The sequence below is a fragment of the Anabas testudineus genome, chromosome 6, assembly GCF_900324465.2.
Source record: "Anabas testudineus chromosome 6, fAnaTes1.2, whole genome shotgun sequence".
NCBI lineage: Eukaryota > Metazoa > Chordata > Actinopteri > Anabantiformes > Anabantidae > Anabas > Anabas testudineus.
Genome location: NC_046615.1, coordinates 5361820 through 5381330, shown reverse-complemented (window position 1 = coordinate 5381330; position 19511 = coordinate 5361820). Strand labels below are relative to the sequence as shown.

Here is a 19511-nt window from a genome sequence, read left to right as displayed (position 1 = left end):
TCTGGCAGTAAGTTCCTCGAAATATGAATGCAACCACACACAAGTGTACACATGCATATAAACATAATATTTCCAGATGATTAACTCGTCCCACATTGACTTTCTTTCTTCTATTTAACTCCAACATGAGCAGAAAGTGATTTGCATTCACAGTGTGGCACAATACAGACTGCAAATATCCCAACAGTGTGAAGAGCCACGTACACAATCTGTGTGCATTTTAGTTAGTTGAAGGAAGAAACAACGTGTCAATATTAAGGTTTGTTTTCTTTGATCATTTGTCATTTTATAAATCAGGTTATTTTCCTATGCACTGTAAAATAAATAAGTAATACTGAAAATACTGCTGTAGTAGCTTTGGTACTGTAATACTGGGTAATGTTGGCATTGCTGCAGTCTCTCTCAGTCTCGTCACCTTCTTTTTGTTTTGAATCTTTTTTTGTTCCTGTCTTTACCCTGCTGCAAATACATTCAAGTCCACAGATTCACGGAGGTAAGAGAAAGAGAGAGACAGAGAGAGTGTGTTTTTATGTATGTGTGTGTGTGTGTATATGTGTATGTGTGTGTATGTGTGAGTCCCAGGTCCCCATTCTAATAACACAGACTCTCCCAGTGATCTGTGGGGCAGCTGAGCTGCGCTCCCCTGGAACGCCACAGGGATATATGGATCAAATTCTCACACACACACACACACACACACACACACACACACACACACACACACAGTCAGGGGATACATGGATCACAGAGTACACACTACGAATTGACACAACACTCACAACTGACAGCAACACCCAGACAATGGAAAACACACACAAATAAATACACACACACACATATATATATATAATGTATGTACACAAAACCTATTGCCAGTTTAGCCACATCCACACCTTTCCATTATTCAGTTAGAGGGAGACAGTGAGGCTCTTACATTCAGAAAAAGACAACATTTTTCACAGACAGACTACTAAACACAGCTCATTTCACACAGACATATTTTTGTTTGGCAGTCAGTGTGAGGACCCTTATTGACATATTTCATTCTCTAGCCCCCTACTCTCGCTTAGGCCATCTACTCTTTATTTTTAATTTATCATGTGTACTGCCTTACCCTAACCCTAACCATCACAACTAACTGCCTCACCTTGAACTTTACCTAACCCTAACCAAAACCTAAATCTAACCCTAAACCTAAAATCTTGTCTTAACTTTGAAACTGCTCTTTAAACACCTGGACCAGCTAAAATGGCCTCACTTTGTAAAAATGTCCTCAGTTTAATGGTTAGAAATTCATGCTTGTCCTGACAATGATAGCCATTAGAAACACACACTTGGCATTGAACAGTCCTGCCAATCTATTCTCTCCTTAACACTGAATATCTTTATTTTGAGCTATCTTTCATTTTCCGCGTATCTCCAGGACCACATGTAGTAACTGCTGCGGAGGTTGGATGATATCTTCAGGCTGCGGTATACTTCAGTATACCGTTAAATTATTAATAACATGTTACTGATATAGAAGCTCCAATGTTTAGATGTAGTCCAGCTGTATTAATTTGAAATGAAAGCACTTTACGTTAGTGTGTTATACTGTCTATTGTCTTGACTTGCTGTAGATTCTTTCATCCCCCTCTATGGTACTTTTCCATCTCTTAGTCTATTGTCTCATCATGTCATCCACCCATCACTGCATATGTACACTACATGTTCTTTTAAATGCGTCTACAAGGAAACAGGTCTCTGCGCGCCTTTGTGGTTGTGCGTGCGAGCACAACACTCAAATATTCAACACTGCTGGGACAGAGGGAAAGGGGGAAGATCCGGTAGAGGGAATCAACACAAAAACAAGCTAAAAGATCCTCCCCATCTATCCTCACATCAATCCATTTCTTCATCTGACCAGCAATCCACCCATCTATCAGTGTTTAAATATTTACTACTGCTAAAGGAAACTGTGTAGCATAACCGGCGCAAAGGCAGGAAAATGGATGATTGGGGAGGAGTGCAAGAGTGATGGATGGAGCCAGAGATAGCAGGAAGCACTGAGGGCAGAAGCTGCAGTCTAGCACCCCCTGGAGGCATAGAAAGAATGTGAAGATCAAGAAGTCTGTCAGGGAATGTAACGAGGGAGAGTCAGAGCTGATGTAGAGATGGATTGATATTTCAAACTAGGTATTCTTTTACAAGAGAAAAACATAGCCTCCAAAGATCCTAAAACACAACATTCTGTAGACGTTTTGATGATAGGAATCATGCATACTGGGCATTCAGTGTTGAATTGTTTCTTGGTGGTGGAAAAACTGACTTAAAAAAAAAAGACAAAAACAAAAAAACTTTCATGTTAATTGCAAAAAAAAAAAAAAAAAAAGATTAAAAGAAAGAGTATGAGAAAGTCATATGTGAAGTCTGGGACTAAAGGCAGAGAGAGATCCAGAAGGACCTCACTGATCAGGGCCATAGCATTTCTTATTTACACGCACACACACAGACGCACACACATAGACGGATAGACACACCAAAACATCTCTTATTTACCAGCTTACGTCTGCACTATTTATGGGACACTGGGGAGAGACACAGAAGAGAGGAAGAGAGGAGAGGGGCTAAAATATGCATAGGGGCTGGTTCTTCTGGGAGACATGGGGAGTCAGAGAGAGGGAGGAAAACAGAGCAAGTGGATGGAGAGAGAGACAGGAAGAGGGAAAGAAAACATTGTGGTATGTCTGTGTGTGAGATGGATAGAAACAGAGATAGAAAAGAGGAACTGAAGGAGTTCAACCAGGAGGGAGAAAGGATGATGCAGCGGTGTGTCCATCCTGCTATAGCCCTTGGGAGTGTGTGTATGTGTGAGGGAAAGAAAGAGAAAGAGAGAGTGAGCTGGACATCGGATGGCCCCTCTGAGAGGTTGAAAGAGGTCAAAGCCTTTTCTAGCTAGCCAACCAGCCTTCTTAATCCATCCGCACCTCATTAAAACACAGACACACGCGCCCGCTCACTCATTCTCACACACACACACACACACACACACACACACACACACACACACACATTACTCCATTTCACTTTCTCTGTCAGATGCATGCGCGTGCGCGCGCACACACACACACACACACACACACTCACTCTCTCTCTCACACAGGCAGTAACAGCTAGCAGTGGCATTAACCTCCATGGCTGTAGCTCTCCATCTCCCCCAGTCAGCCATTCTGTCTAGCCCACTTAGAGAGCCCTCCCATGGGGCAATGGAGCTGTGGCGGGTCAGGCTCCGGCTGCAAGTTTTCACACACACACAGACAGACACACACACACACTTGGGCCAGGACCAAAGAGTAACAAGATGGATACTTCCACAGTACAGCAGCCAAAGAGGAAGAAGTATAAGGAGCTGAGGGATGAAAAACAGGTTGAACTGAGCTCAACTTAGTTTGAAGCAAAACAACAGATTTAAAGTCATCTGACCTGAAACTTAACAGCGTGGATATGTAAGAAGAACAGCTTTATAATGTTGAGCTTGTTTGAGAAATGCAGTCAAGTTGTTTTGACTCCAAATCTAACTTCATTCATTAATTCAAGTGATAACTGTTGCCTTCTGAGATGCTTAGAGAACAGAGAAGTCATTAGGGTTACAGAAGGAGAGTGTAGCTGGTTGTCTGTTGCATACAACATGTATGTGTATGTATGAGTATGAAAGGTGTGTGGAGGTGTGAGTGGTGCCTGTGTGTGAACATTAACCGACAGGGTCCAGCAGTCACCCTGCTGTTAAATTGACTGGCCAGCCATATGCCCACCACCTCTGGCCCTACATCATTGCCACTTTGAGCGTGTACCTCTGCCTCTCCACCAACCACTTTATAAATTATTTACAAGCTGAATACAGCCCTTACTATGAAGTGAACATCTTTTGCTACTATTAGTGTTCTGAGTGATCAGGCACCAATATTATTAGCTGTATTTTAAACTATACTCTTCTCAGGTGGACCTTGCATTTAGTCTGGAAGATCAGATCCACTGAAGATGTGAAAAACATCCAATAGAGAAGGGATCAGTGAAATAAACTACAGTACTGCTTTGACCTAAACACTAGTGAAAATGTAGTCTTCTGCCTCTCAAACACTAAGAAAGTGGTGGTGCTTTTGCAAGCTCCACTTAAATGATAACTGCACTATTGTCATATTTTCTTTTTACTTTTTTGTAATCAATTATTTATACTACCATCTGTGTAGTGGAATTGTAAAACACACAGCACCACAGTGGGAATGTAGTACTCTCCTATCTACCTGTGACTTGCAGGGTTGCACCTGTCCTGGTTGACAGTGTCAATTGATTTTCTTGAACACAGAAACATTTATTGGAAGCAACTGATTTCACGTAATATACTGTTGCTATAAAAGTTGGGTCCAAAGGTAAAAGTCACCAAGCTGGCGATCGTATTAGAGTATTTTGTATTTGATTGAGATTAACTTGGCTTTTATACAACGATCTTCACTCATTTATATAACTGATAACTGATATATACTATGCTGTCTTTAAAGCACGAGGGAAGATATCTTTAACACGTATGATGTTTGACCTGCACATCTTGTAGGTCACTTGTCCAGTGCCAAAGATGCACAAGACATGTGGAGGAAGGAGGAAATGGAACAGGACCGTAAGGTTTATATCATGACAGACCTACCCACAGCTGGCCCTGGACCTACTCTTGGGTGACTTATCTCCTCTCCTCTCTTTCACACACACAGACACACAGAGACACACACACACACACACACACACACACACAAATGTGTCTGGACCCTAATGACATCAAGCTTGCCAGCACCCTGCTCAGACCTCATGAGGAGAGATAGAAAGAGAGGACAGAGGAATGGAAAGAGGGTGTGTGGACAAATATAGAGATTAAGGGAAAATCGAGAAAATCCGTAAAGAAGCAGCTCGGAGGAATGAACAGTGAGGTTGTGAAAGAAAAAAGGAGGTATATTCAGGTGATGCCAGGTAACGTTTATCTTGTTTGGTGTCACAATATTAGTTCCCTACTTTTCTCTGGTACACTGACTCTCCACAGTCCACCTGCTATATTGGGAGGCAGTGTGCAAGTATCTGCACAGAGTAAATTTCCTAATTAGTTCTTAATACCAGACAAGAACAATACACAGACAAAAAAGTAATGTCAAAATCTAGAGAGACCAGGTGACCTACCTGTAGTTCTGTCTGAAAGAAGAACTTCTGCGGACACTGGGAACAGTCATAGATCTTGTCTTCCTGGCCGTGGACAGCAAAGATGTGCTGCTGGAGCTTGTTGGCCTGCACGAACACTGAGTACAAACAGAAGAGGTTATGCAGTTTATGTTGGATGTATATTCAGTATAATGTTCAGTATGAACAGAAAGAATGATAACAGTGACACTTGTCTCAATTGCCACGTGAGTTAAATGGGCAATGAACACTAGGTTTCTGCCTAGCTGTTATAACCAAATGTTATTTGAGGAGCAGAGCAAAGATTGTGAGTGCACAGCAGCAGCAGATGCTAGAGAAGGATTACTGTACGTGACAGCCAGACACAGTGATGTTGACAGTTTGGAAAATGTCAGGGAACTGTATAAAGCTATTCTAGATAACTTAAAATGTAGAGAAATACTCACTATTGGTCATTTTAAAACCAACTTAATACCAAAAATCTAATATTCACCTCCCTGACAACTGTCATCACAACAAACATAATAGTCCCCAAAAGCAGATCTATATTTTCATGATTTAAGAGGGGTCAGTAAATTTGCCTAAACAAAACTTTTGAAACAAAATCTAATACATTTGGTATGGTGCTCATTTGAGGCAAACACTTGCACAGGGGCACTGAACAACGATTATGCTATACAGACGCTGAGCCAAATGGCAACTGAGTTTTCTGTATAAACAACCACAGAAACATACACAGGGAATGAAGGCCACTTGGAAATGAGGGAGTAAATGGGATAGAAAAAAACATTAGGGACCAAAAGAAAGAAAGAGAAAACAGAAAGAGCTAGCCTCAGCAGACCTTGTGATATTTATCAATAAATTATCTCTTTTTTTTGTTTTTTTTTTACTTCCGCTCCAGTGTTGTCTTATATACTTTTTTTCTTTCTTTCTTTCTTTCCCCTTTGTTTCAGTAAACTTTTGGTTTTCACTGTGAATGTGTATGTGTTGAATTATTAAGCCTCCCCATAGGAGTGGTGCCCATCTTACTAATTCATAAGCCACCAAGGAATAGAGTTAAAGTTTAAAGTGTTGCTGTGTACCTGGGGGGGAGAAGCACACAACACACACAAGACAAACTCAACAACTGAGGGAGGGAAGGAGAGTGATGGAGTGACAGAGAGAGAGAGAGAGAGAGAGAGAGAAAGAGAGAGTCAAGAGATAGGATGGGATGGAGGGAGAGTGCGCGGGTGCAGAAATTGTTGTAGAATGAAACACTCTGAACACTGCAGACCTAATTTGGTCATCCAGCATTTTGTCTTAGCCCTCCAGTGGGTTTCAGAGATATAAGGTGCTTCATATTTGGCCTGTTTAGTGGTATTATTGCATGGACTTCTGCACACACAGTTTTGTCAGTACTTTTTAGCAGTGGCGCCCTGCAGGAATATTACTCCCACAGTTAGAAATGTTAAAACAATGGATATTCCTAATGTGCACTCAATGTTTACCCCAAACCTAAAACTTTACAGCCATTACAGCACATTTCCACTATGTATCATGATGCAGGTAACCCAAAGAGAGCAATTTCTGAGCTACAGCACAACAGGTACTGGAGCTGATGCCACAGAAGATTTAAGTGCGCGCTGTGCTACGAGCAGCAATATTAACCTCATCTTCCATTTTCACCAACATAAACACAACATTTGTGATTGTGACCAGTTTGTTGCAAAGAGAAAGTGTGGTGCTCGCATAATTGCTTTAGTAGTTACTTTAATAAGGATAATCCTGCAAAGAAGACAGGACACAAGTGAGCAAGAATTATCTTTGTTGCTGTCCTTGAAGGTGAACGTGCGCGTGTGTGTCTGTCTCTCACCTGTGAAGCAGACGGGACACTTGAAGGTACCTCCCATACCTTCGAAGCTGTGCTCTATCAGGTGGCAAAGCAGCTTGGCAGGTGAATCAAACATCTGGTTACACAGCTTGCACTCGTGATTGATGCCCTCCTCTGCAAATAGGAGACAGACACGCATGTATAGGCTGGATTAAGCACACACTACCGGAACAACAACAGGAACATGTGACATACTTTCAGAATATTTACTGCTGACTTTCAGGCTTTGACAAGCGTACGATCTGAAATGGTGTATTATATATATACATATATTTATCACTCAATTGCTGTTTTGCAAAGTTTACCCTTAAAGTAAAGCAAATTCTTTATACTATATACTGTATAGACACACACATTATGATGATTGTCTCATACCCTCCTCTCCCTAGCTGTATGTTCTCCTCTCAAAGCCCCCCCCTTGTACACTCCCCCAGTACTCACTCCCACCAAGCCCAGTGCAATATCTGCCCCAGCTGGTAATTGCCTGTCCTCCCCACTGGGGCTGTGGATGATCTACCCTCGTCATATAGTCGTTCTTCCTCCCCTCTCTGTCCTCGTTATCTGCCATGCCCGACTGCAGTCACTCATCCAATGCCTCACTTTGCCCATTCCTCCCTCCATCTACCCTTATGGCCCCTCTTGGTCCATCACTTGATGATTAATTTGTGTAGGCTCCAGTTCAAACCTCTCATCCTCCCCATTACCACTCTTCATATATACCTTGTATCTTCATATATACTTCATTTTTCCTGCGTGTTGTCTCTTTTTTACTACTATTGCTGTCAATCTGTGGTGTCAAACTAGCTGTGCTTTATCATACTTTAAAGAAAAACATGTACCCAATCCATGTAAATCAGCTCTTCTCCTATCTTGTAGTGGCTGACATTATGTACAAGTACAAGGAGCACTTCATTAATCAATTTGTTCAGGCTAAAGAGATTATTCTATTTTTACAATGTCACACTCATACACACTTAATAAAGTATAATCTCTATGAAAGATAAAGCAACTGAATAACAGTATTCTCATTTGGGGACTATAACAATGTGTGTGTGTGTGTGTGTGTGTGTGTGTGTGTGTGTGTGTGTGTGTGTGTGTGTGTGTGTGTGTGTGTGTACTGTGTCTATTTTAGGAAGGTGTGAGTGACATCACAGCACCCATGGTGAAAGGCCAGATGAAAGGTGGGCGTCATAAACACACACATACAAACATGCATGCACCCCTTGACGATCAGGTCTCCCGCCCGTTGCTCTTATCACCATTGTACCATACATGACCAATGCCCCAGTCGCCCACACACACACACACACACACACACACAGCGTGGGGCCACACACACACATGCTCGCCACAGGTCTGTACTGCCCGGAGACATCAGATGGTGTCTTCTGTGGGCCAATCTGTGACCCCTTGTGGAGCTGCACATAGACACAGACACATAAACACATACTGACTCAAGAGATATACACAACCAATTCACGGAGGACACAATCTGTGTCTCCATTTTGTCACATATGTCCTGTAAGTGTGTACATACACACACAGCTTCAAACAGTTTGCAGAACTTCAGCTGCAGAGCTGCAGGGGATTGCAGGGTTAATAACGTCTTCAATCACACATCCATGACACCCATACCGACAAATACACACACAAAGATTCCTATCTCTCCTTGCCTCAAAGGCCAACACAAGGGTGCCCTAATCCCGTCTCAACAACCATGGGTGTGTGCGTGTGTCTGCGGTGGGTGCCACATGGGCTTATAAGGATGAGATGATATGCCGCATGGTCCTGGACCCCAAACATCCCCTGTCCACACACACAGACACACACACAAACCTCAAAGGCTGCTAGGCTGTGTGGGGCGCCAGTGTGTCCGAAACATACTGAGACAGATAGAGCTTCATTATCATTTACTAGGAGATTGAAACAGCAGGAGAGAGTCACATGGAGAGAGTCACACAGAGAGAAAGAGGGAGAAAGAAGGGGGCTGGGGGTGTATAGCACTACCAGCTTAATCATTTGTCATGTTACATACTGTATTCTCATTATCATATTCTTGTATTAGTAGAGGTACACTTACATTTTACAATATATTTAATACACGTCCTTAACATAGAAAATTGTTGTTTCAACTGAAAACTAGCAAGATATGAGATGAGATAAACACATAGTAAAAGCACTGATAGAAGCAGAGTTTCAACAAGTAAGAAATGCCTACGCTTCAGTGATCTTAGGGTGTATATGTCTGTATGTGTATGTATGTGTTGCAAGGGGGGGCAGCTGTAGAAAAAACCTTAAAGCTTTAGCCCTCAGTAGGGGTAATGCTCTCTTTAGAAGTTGGCTTGCACTCTCCCACGCCGCCAGGATCAGAGAAAGTGGTCAAACATCAGCTAACTTCTCAGTGCTGTGCCTACTACCCACAGCCGATGATTTTAGACAGTGGCATCCTCACTAGTCTTATACATACTGTGCAAGCGTGACAAAGTCATTAGAAGTTCAACAAATACAAAAACCAGTAACTGCACAATGACAGTTAACAGATAATCTTTGTCTTTATCAAATATCCCATCACTGTTTTTTTTTTACGTTATAGGCAAAATTATTAAATTATATATTTAATAATTTTACCTATAAAATGTGAAAAATAGTTAAAGGTGATTATCACAATTTAATGGTCCCCACACCACCTTAGAAGCATTGATCATTTCTAATCTTAACAACTCACACACGAAAACCAAAATTTGCTTGTTTATTTTATTTGAGATTACGCAAGTATGTGCCTGGAGGATGACATACAGGTGATGTCACAGAATTCATCAGCTTTACAATGGACATCTTAACAGGTAATTAATCTGTTGTAGTAGGAGTGAATACAAGTGCCTACAGATGAGTGAAGACAAAACTAGAGTTAGAGAGAAAGAGAAAGACCAGAGAGAGAGAGAGAGAGAGAGAGAGAGAGAGACAGAAAGAGAGAGAAGTGAAGGGAAAACAGTGAGGTGCAGAGAGATAATTGGGCTGTCCGGAACAAGGGCATGGAGAGAGGCCTCCAACGCCTCTGTGTGTGTGTGTCCCATGAAAGAGTTCTCTTTTCTGACAAATACATTGTTTTGATCAGTGTGTGTGGGGACCACAGTCTCTGTATGCTGTCCCCCTCTGAGACCCAGTCCATGTGCGAGCATGTGTGTATGTGACCCATAGTGAGATGACAGAGTCGTAGAGCATCCCGCAGTTACGCTTTGTCTCACAGAGTGCATTTGATCCACCAGCACACGCACACACAGACACACACACAACCCTGGGAGGCCTATGCTGGGATAGAGAACACAGGGGAGAGAGGGATGAGAGGAGAGGGGGAGACAGGCAGGGTGAAGGTTAGGACTCTGAGTTTGTTACCACCAAACACAAAATGAACTTTTTCTGCTTTTTTCTAATGTGCATCAAAGCAAGTTAGTAGATTGTTTCATTATTATTATTTCAACTCTCTTTACTGAGGGTTGTTTCAAATTGTAAACCTTGTTTATGTGGTATACTTTTATCCATGTGTGCTGGTAAAATGTGTCACACCCTGGTTTCTCTCTCTCTTTTTATACCCAAAGAGACATACTAAACTTTTAACACGAGGTTGACGCAAACATGGAATTAGTACTATAACACAACTCTTTCCATATGACACAATGAGAATTATGTAAGGAGCTTTTGAACCTTACCAGATTAGCCAAAGACACTTTCCAGCTGTGCAGGCAGTTCTCATAATGCACAGCTGGCTATTCATAATTGGTTGCTATGCCAACTCTAGTGGTAACTGGGAACTAGTTAAGACATTTTTCTTGATTTCTCCACAGGTAATATTTCACCTGACGATGGCATTTCTGCATAGACTTTTACAAAAAATAGCACTGAAACTTCAAGTTTTCACCGTTATCCAGGCCAAGCCTGTAATTGTCACTTGTCACTAATTAATACATCTTGTAGTGTTATTATTTTGGGCAGCAGATAAAGAAGTAACATCAAACAAATAATGTATGACAGACAGCGAGAAAGACGTGACAACATGACAACTTGACACTACGGAGAGGTAGCTTGACCATACTCCAAAGCTGTGTCCCCTCTTAACTGAGAAATAGCTGGAGCAACACACACAACTAAAAACATACACATACAGGTAATTGGGGGGTAGCTGCTACACTTCTGTAGAATGACCAATGAGGTTTCACCTCAGAGAGATAAAAATATAACAGAGAGGAGTAAACCAAAACAGTGTGAGAATAGAATGCAATATGTGTGGATAAAGGGGAGGTATGAAGAAAGGGGCAGGGGTCCCACAAAGAAAAAAGACCATAATGCAGTCAGACCCATCGTTATATATCCACTATTAATACTGTTGCCATGTAGCCACACACACACTCATTGCTCATATTCTCCCTCAGCCTCATTCTCTCTCTGCTAATTGACCAGAGGAGAGGGACCAGGTGGCATCATCCCCATCACACCAATACACACACACACACACACACACCCACACACACACACACACACACACACACACCCACACTCACGCTGGCCTCTGCACAGACCCCTGCAACATGCAGCAGAACATAAATGAGCTTCTTGGTTTGTGTTTGTGTGATCCCTAAGGTGTTTGCCTTCCCTTATTACACAACACAGACACATGTACAAACACGTACATGCACGCACACACACACACAACTTAACCCTTTCTTAGACTTGGCTAGGAAACTCATTTGGGTGTCTGGTCCCCACGAGCCCCAACCTCACACCCACTCTTCCTTTATTTCTTCTCTGTATGGGCTGCTGGGTGCCTCTTGGGTGTCTACCCCCCATTACTGCACTTCCCTGCTTCGGTCAACCCCCTCCATCCCCAAACTATGTGAGCCTGTGTGTGTGAATGTGAAAGAGCAGCAGAAAGTGTGAGTGTTTGGTCCCTTGCGGAAGACAGGTCATAAACCAAGGCAGACAATTGATGGCTAGGACAGTATAGGAGAGGAAGAAAGCGAAAGAGAGAGAGGAAAGAGGACTGTAGAGAGAGGGATGGAGTGTGAGATGATGGGATGGATGGAGGTAGAAAAACAGGGGCGTTGGGAGAAAGAAAGAGTATAGCAAAGAAGAGAGCAGTGGACGGAAGGAGGAATATGCACCTCTCTTGGGGGGGCTCGCTCAAGGTGTGTTTCCATGGTAACTAAGGGGGGGGGGCTCATGCGGGTGGCGTGAGCTTGACCCATTGGTAGTGTGGGGGCTGGAGAAAATACACACGCACACTCATGCACACACACAACCTGCTGCAGTGCTGGAGGGGTCCCAAGAGTGCCCCCACCTTTACTCACCCTCTCTAACACACACACACACACAGAAATAATGCTGCAGTGCTGAGGTCCCGCGAGTATCCAACACCCACACATATTCTACCTCCCTCCTCTCATCTTCCATCTTCCCTCTCTGTTTCTATCACTCTCTCTGTGAGGTAATTGTTAATATTTTCATCATTTGTTTACGCCTTCTATTTCATGTGGATTTTTTTATTTAGCTAAATAAAGATACGAGATATAGTTGTCACTTCGAGAAATCTCTGATGATGCAAATTGATGCTAAATTGCTCAGAAGACTGCAAAATGGTACAAAGGCATAGATGTGTAATTGCATGATGCATGCAAGATCTGACAAAGCAGACTTAAATAAAAAAGAAAGAAGGCAGTGCTGTGCATCAATTGCAAACATAGCTAATGCAGGTATGTTAAAGTTATGTGGAACAATGGATAAACAATTATTTACACAACTCTTGTAAGCTTTTTAAGATGGTTATTAGTGGCCAAATCTACTTAAAGAACAGGGAAAAAAATAGTCTCTTTAAATGTAACTAATGAAACGTACACCAGAAAACCACTGATGGAGTTCCTCCAATCTCCAAACCCTTGATTACGATCGACATTCCTGTTTGAGCTAAATATTTTCAGTAAAAATGTTCAGTCTATCACACACACACACACACGCTCGCGCAATATTGGCAGACGAGGAGAGCATATGGTGATAACCAGTTTGTGTTTGTGTGTATAATGAAAGGAAGCACAAATTGAGCATATTTGTATAGTGCATAAGTGCATGTGTGTCTTGGATGGAGGCTGTGAGTGTGTGTATGTGTGTAGCAGCTTGGATTTTCCCTATCAGATTACATAACAGTAGGAAGCTGGAGCGCTCGGTCCTGTCAAAGCCAAAAGCCTTCTCACTTACACACATGCACATGTGCATACACACAGACGCACACACACACACAGTAGCATTTAACACAATGACTAAATGATTTTGTTTACTTCCTGTTTACAACACTCACCGATAAGCCACATCATTAATTCCACCTAGTTGATTTTATATTTGGGCTTCATCTCTGTATTTTCTTGGTTTCCCAGTTCTATCTGCTGACGAGGGCTTTGCATCTTTGTGGTAGGCCTTCTGTATTTCTGCTCCTGAAGTCTTCTTCACATAGTTGAATATGATACATTCACTACTGCTCTGTGGAGATTGTTGAAGATGTCACTGGCTGCTGTTTTGGGGTTCACAATGGTTTTTAGTCTCGTATTTAGGTGCCGATCTTCAATCCAAACATCTTCAGTGTATAGCAAGCACAAATGATCTGGCCTTATCATTCCAATCTATTTGAAGGGTACTCTATATGAATGGGAAGTTAAAATCTCAAATGTCTGTACTGACTGAGATTCTGTTTTGTTTCACTAACATTTTACATAAAAGCAGCATTGCTCCAGGTAGGCGACACATTATCTCTGAACACAGATTTGCAGCAGAGTGCAGTATACCCATGAAACAAGGCAACCACTTCTTGAGAAAAATATGACCTTCAGCATCAATACATTCCTTTATCCTGTGCACACTTAGGATGTTTCATGTCCAAATAATAAAAATTAAACCAAACATGTTTTCATTATCATGGTTCAACTGGGGAATTGTAAAAAAAAAAAACATTTGATTGACTGAGATCCTGTTTTGCTGCCTGATTGTAATGTGGTGCTTAGTATCACTGAGCTTTAAGTTCAGTTTGTCAGTGAAATTGGTCTAAAAAAAATATCTAAAAAATATAATATAATATAATATAATATAATATAATATAATATAATATAATATAATATAATATAATAGTGAATAAGTGAATACTCCAAAAACAAGACTTGGTTGTAACACTGTGCTTTGCATCACTGAGATATAAAATCACAGCAGTTAAATGTGTCACTAAATTCAGCATGACTGATGGTCAAGAGTCAAGAGCCAGAATTTAACTTGAAGCAAGAGTGGCCACTGGTACTGAACACAGAAAGACACATTTGGAGTTATTCACAAACATGAAAAAGGGACATACACTAACACACAATGCTCAGTGTCATCTGGAGAGCACCTGATGGTAACAACAAGCAGCTGACGTTTCAGTCTTGAATTATCACACGCAATGAGACTTTAATTAATATTCAAACAGGAGAGGTGCCTACATCATCGCTCTGGCCTTGGAATCATCGCTCAGGACTTTCACAGGAAAATGGGGAATTACTATTTCATCCAATAAGCACACACAGTCCACGCACGCACACACACACACACACACACTCATACACACACCTCTTTTTAGCTCGTTAGCAGGGATGAGAGTAATGAATGCAGAGTATATTTGTGTTTAGAATCTTAATTGAAAGCTTGAAAGTGGCCAAGAGGGAATAAGCCTAATCACTGTGTGTGAATAAACCATCAACACACACACACACACACACACACACACACACACACACACACACAAGGACAGACAGACAGACCTACTCACACACAAGCTCACCACTCCCTAGGTTAACATTTAAAACTCAAGTACCTCTCCTTCTCTAGTCATCCATTCCCCACCCCTCTCCCTCCTCCCCCTCTTGCCCCTTTTACCTCCACTTTTCCTCCTTCTGTTTTTCTGCGTTCACTCCATCCTCCATCTGTTTACATATGTAAAACACAACTACAGCCCCCTGGATGCACATCAACAGTATGTGTATGTGTGTTAATCTGTTCTGTTTAAAGCTATAGTAGACATCCACAAGGAGTTATAAAAGATGTTTATGATGGGTTAGGGCATGCCCTAATTAATTACAGGTATTTTTAGTTTAACTACACGTGGATTTTACAGGATAGATATTAAATATTTGCAATTATAGATTTGGATTTAAAATAGTTAAATACTTGATGAGCCTGTATTTCACAAAATATAGAGAGAAACATATTCAAAAAAGATAAGAAATAGGATAGGATCAAAATTACTTTTGAATGACTTTGCTGAACAGATTTTCTGAATGAACATTTAGTGCAGTTGACTGAATAATCTAGCTGTAATTTGCAGGTCAAGATCATGTTTTAGAAAAGTTTCATGCATACACTGTCAAAGGAGACTGAAGGAGACAGGCTTTTGAAAGTAAAATCTGGATGTAAGGTGGATGAAACCTGCCGGCCCGCCATGCTGTGATACATTAGAACACACACAGATACCCACACCAAAAAATAAAAAAATAAAAAAAATCACCCGCCCATCCAGGTTAGCAAGCACGTCTGTATCCAGGGCTAATCACCACGGCAACCGTGTTAAGGCTCTGATCTAGTTGTCAAGGTGATGGAGAGAGGGTCACTCCTGACTGTCTTTGCCTTTCTCTGAATCACTCTGTTTGGGAAACATCCCCTATTTACATTAATATTTCTTTCTGTAGAAACAGAGGTATTAAAGTTTGGGATGATATGTATGTGTGTTACATGGGCAGAGAGAGGAATGACTTTGATAAAGAAAGGTAACAGGCCAAGGCATGTTGTGTTCATTAACGATTCAATAATCATTCCTTTATGGTGTTAAATCGAACAGATCTCTGTGTATGTGTGAGTGTCTTTATCTACCTCGATCTAATCCTTTCCTGCTGTTACTAGTGTGTATGTGTGTCTACAGTACGTCTATCCCTGCCAGTGTGTGTCTGTGTATGTGTGTTTATTTAATCTGTGCTCCCAGGGGGAGTTAGCAGGCTTATCCCTGCTGCATCTCCCAAATACCACTAAAAAGCCAATCACCATTCCACAACAACAACATTAACACTCACAAACACACTCAAATACACACAAAAACTGGAGAGAAAAGCCTAAGAGACCTGCTTAATTTTTTTGTTTCACATACCAAAAGCATCTCCTCTGCCCACACACTCTTGTGTCATTTGCAATCATATGTAGTAGTTGCTGAAATCAGTTGTAGTTGCTGAGCACCCTATAAGACATTTGTTTTCTACATACCTATATACACCTGGCATTCACTCCATATTTTATACTTTACTTTTACAGTAAAAGGTAAAGTTCAGATTTTCTGATCACACTTTGTGCTTCTCAATTCCGCAAACTAGACACTTAACACTTTTTGGTCTGGTGAATGTTAACTTTATATGTAAATACAACCTGCTAACATACTGTGGCTTACATGACTGGCCACATCTCATTCTGCGTAACTATAAAACATAAGTCCTAAACCTGACAGTGGAAGAAGAGGAGGAAGTAGGGATGAAGAAAAAGAGAGGAGCAGAGCCAATAAGAGCTCACAGCAGGATGCTAATAATGCAGCTCCAGCTGTTCCAGTTAACCTGCAAACTGCCCATCTGGACCCAGAGAGACAGAGAGAGAGAGAGAGAGACTAGAGATATACAGACAGACTAACAGAAAGAGTGTGATACACGAATATGGAAAGAATAGAGATCATTTCAAATATTTAATCTATAAAATATCAGAGAACAGTCTGAAAACACAGATTTTACAGAGCACAAAGTTGTTTTGTTAGGTTAACTCCTGGATTTTTAGAATTGCTGAAGATTCATTTTTGGTGGATGAAAAATTAGACAAGGTGACATAAGGTGTCTGTCTTCAATTTTGTTCCTAAACTAGCAAACAAAAAAGATACAAACAGAAAGAGACGGAGCAGAGAGAAAGACTGAAAGAAAAAGAAGCCGGCCACATCATCAGCTGTACTGAGTTGGACAAGTGGACATGTATATAGAAACACACACACACACACACACACACACACAGTAGGAGTGACCTTGGTCCAGCCTGTCTGTCCTCACCCCCTGTCCTTGCCAGCTACATCCCCCACCAAGCTACCCTGCCTGTCTCTCACACACTCACACACACATACAAACACAGTGCCGTACCAGGCCGTGCCAAACTGAACCACGCTGTGGTCATAGAAACAATACAACAAACAGGCTAGAAGAGACTCGAATAGCAGGGTACAGAGTAGAAAAGAATAGAAAAGTGAGGGGAGGCTGAAACCAGATTTTTTTATTGATTCCAAAAACTCACACAGCAAAACACATTCAACACAAAAGACACGCAGCTAGCCAACTCTAACCCTCCCTAAAGCTCAAATGTATCGCCCACACACACACTCACTCACTCACTTACACACAAACACACAGAGAGCGGCAGCATGCTAATGAAGATAGTAAATCACTACTAGGTCATGTGTGGAAAAGCCTGCCAGATACCTGCAACCATGGCTAGAGACCTCCCTCAACCACACACTGTGTATGTGAGTGTGTGTGGGTGGGTGAGCAAGAGAGATGGAGGATGCCTCTTGGCTGTAAACATGACTACGATGAGAAAACATAGCAGCACTGAAGAGGCACAAAATGGCAAAATGTACTTTATCTATCAACGGTGGAAGAGCGTCTATACGTCTTCATTACACCAGAGACATGCTGTGGACAGACAGGGAAGGCCAACAACAGCTACTGTAGAGGAAGTAAACTAAGTTAGCTGTTTGAGCTGTTTGAGCAGGAAGAAAGTGGTCTGCACTCGTTAGGTGAGTTTATTGAACATCGGTAATCATCACAACACTGACATTCACTCTGTACTGCACTCCACTGTGTTCATGCTACAAACAGGACAAGAAACAGCTGATCAAAGAGCTTAAAAATAAAGAGACGCTGAAGCTCATATCCTCTGCAACTTCTATATTGCAGGATATTGCTCTATACAGTTTTACTGCCGATGTCTGAATGTGTGTGAGCATGTGTGTCCAAGCCATCCTAAGAACAGCTAATCAAGGTAAGACTTTTGTGAAAAGACATCTCCAGCTGGGTGGACTAGGTAATGATCAAGCTTACAAGGAGCACAATCACTCCTGAATCACCGGGACCGGTGGTCCGAGGTCACGCTTAGAAAGGAGCAAGGTGCCGTTTACCTGCTCTGAGTTGTGATCAGCTGCACGACCTTGTACAATAAAGTACCAATGTAATATTAATATGTTTAATTATTCTTGGATTACAGCATTTACCCTGCAAAAGGCTACAGTATATTCTGTAATTAAGTGAGTAAGCATGTCAATTAAAGGGCTTCAGTTCAGGTGACTGACGGTAAAATAAAACATGATGGAACAAGGAAACCATGAAACAGAAACTTTGAGAAAACTAAACTAAAGTTTTATAGCTCCATGATGGATTATCCAGCTCAGGTTGTATATCACAATGAAAACAATTGCTGGTGTTAGCTTGTGTGTTTTATCTCCTTCATACTGAATGAAACACAGACTATGAGATATGGCACTGAGATATTTCCAGCACAGCTACAACTGATTTTACCTGGAGAAAAATTACACCTCTCTAAAAGCCTAACAGTAATTGTCAGGGTTTGTGCCAGTCCTTAAAAATCAAAGAGCAAGGGTTTCTTTCTTCACTCAGAAAAGAGGAAGAGAGCTGAGATTACAAATGCCAAGATACTAAACTAAAAGTAAAAAGGAGCAGGTCCTTTTTACAGTTTCTGCTTGTTTTGTTATAAATATTGATCTTGTGAAGTACGAATAAATCCAGCTGAACTGTAAGTTTGCAAAGAGATGTCAACATTTAATGTAAAAGCAGATGAGGCAGGTTAAGGGAAATCTTTTCCATTCAAAATAGTAATTTACAACACAAGAAGAAACTCAAAAAATATGTATTAAGGTACAATATGTATGTAATTCAATAAATCACAAATCCTAATCCACTGAGGATGTGTGCAGATCACCAACAACAAATATAATTTAGCTTCAAAATTACAGATGTATACTGCACCTATTGAAAAAGAAGTTACAATTTAAAGAGAAGTGGACCCTGGCTTGTAAAATTCCAATGTACTACAATTGAATAATAAAATACCATCTTCTTCACACTCGCACAGCAGCACAGGAAGACATGAGCACAAACACACACTTCTCACTTCTGTCAGCCTCAAATACAAACAAATAAATAAATGAACACAAAGTTATTAATTATTCTGAGGCAGGAATCAAATATACATGTGTCTAGAGATTTTGTGTGTGTATGTGCAGACTTACAAAGAGAATCCCCAAAGATAGACGCAGAGGCGGACCAACAGAGCAACTGACACGACAGACAGA

General features: G+C 41.3%; 1 protein-coding gene across 1 annotated transcript in view; it reads right to left on the bottom strand.

Moving 5' to 3' along the window:
* znf423 (zinc finger protein 423) overlaps positions 1 to 19511 on the bottom strand; it is a 129281-nt gene that overhangs the window by 7275 nt on the left and 102495 nt on the right. Inside the window, exons 19-20 of the mRNA XM_026366315.1 lie at positions 7049 to 7180; positions 5200 to 5315 (exon numbers count right to left, since the gene is read on the bottom strand). Coding sequence (XP_026222100.1) covers positions 5200 to 5315; positions 7049 to 7180 — 248 coding nt within the window. The remainder of the gene's footprint in view (positions 1 to 5199; positions 5316 to 7048; positions 7181 to 19511) is intronic.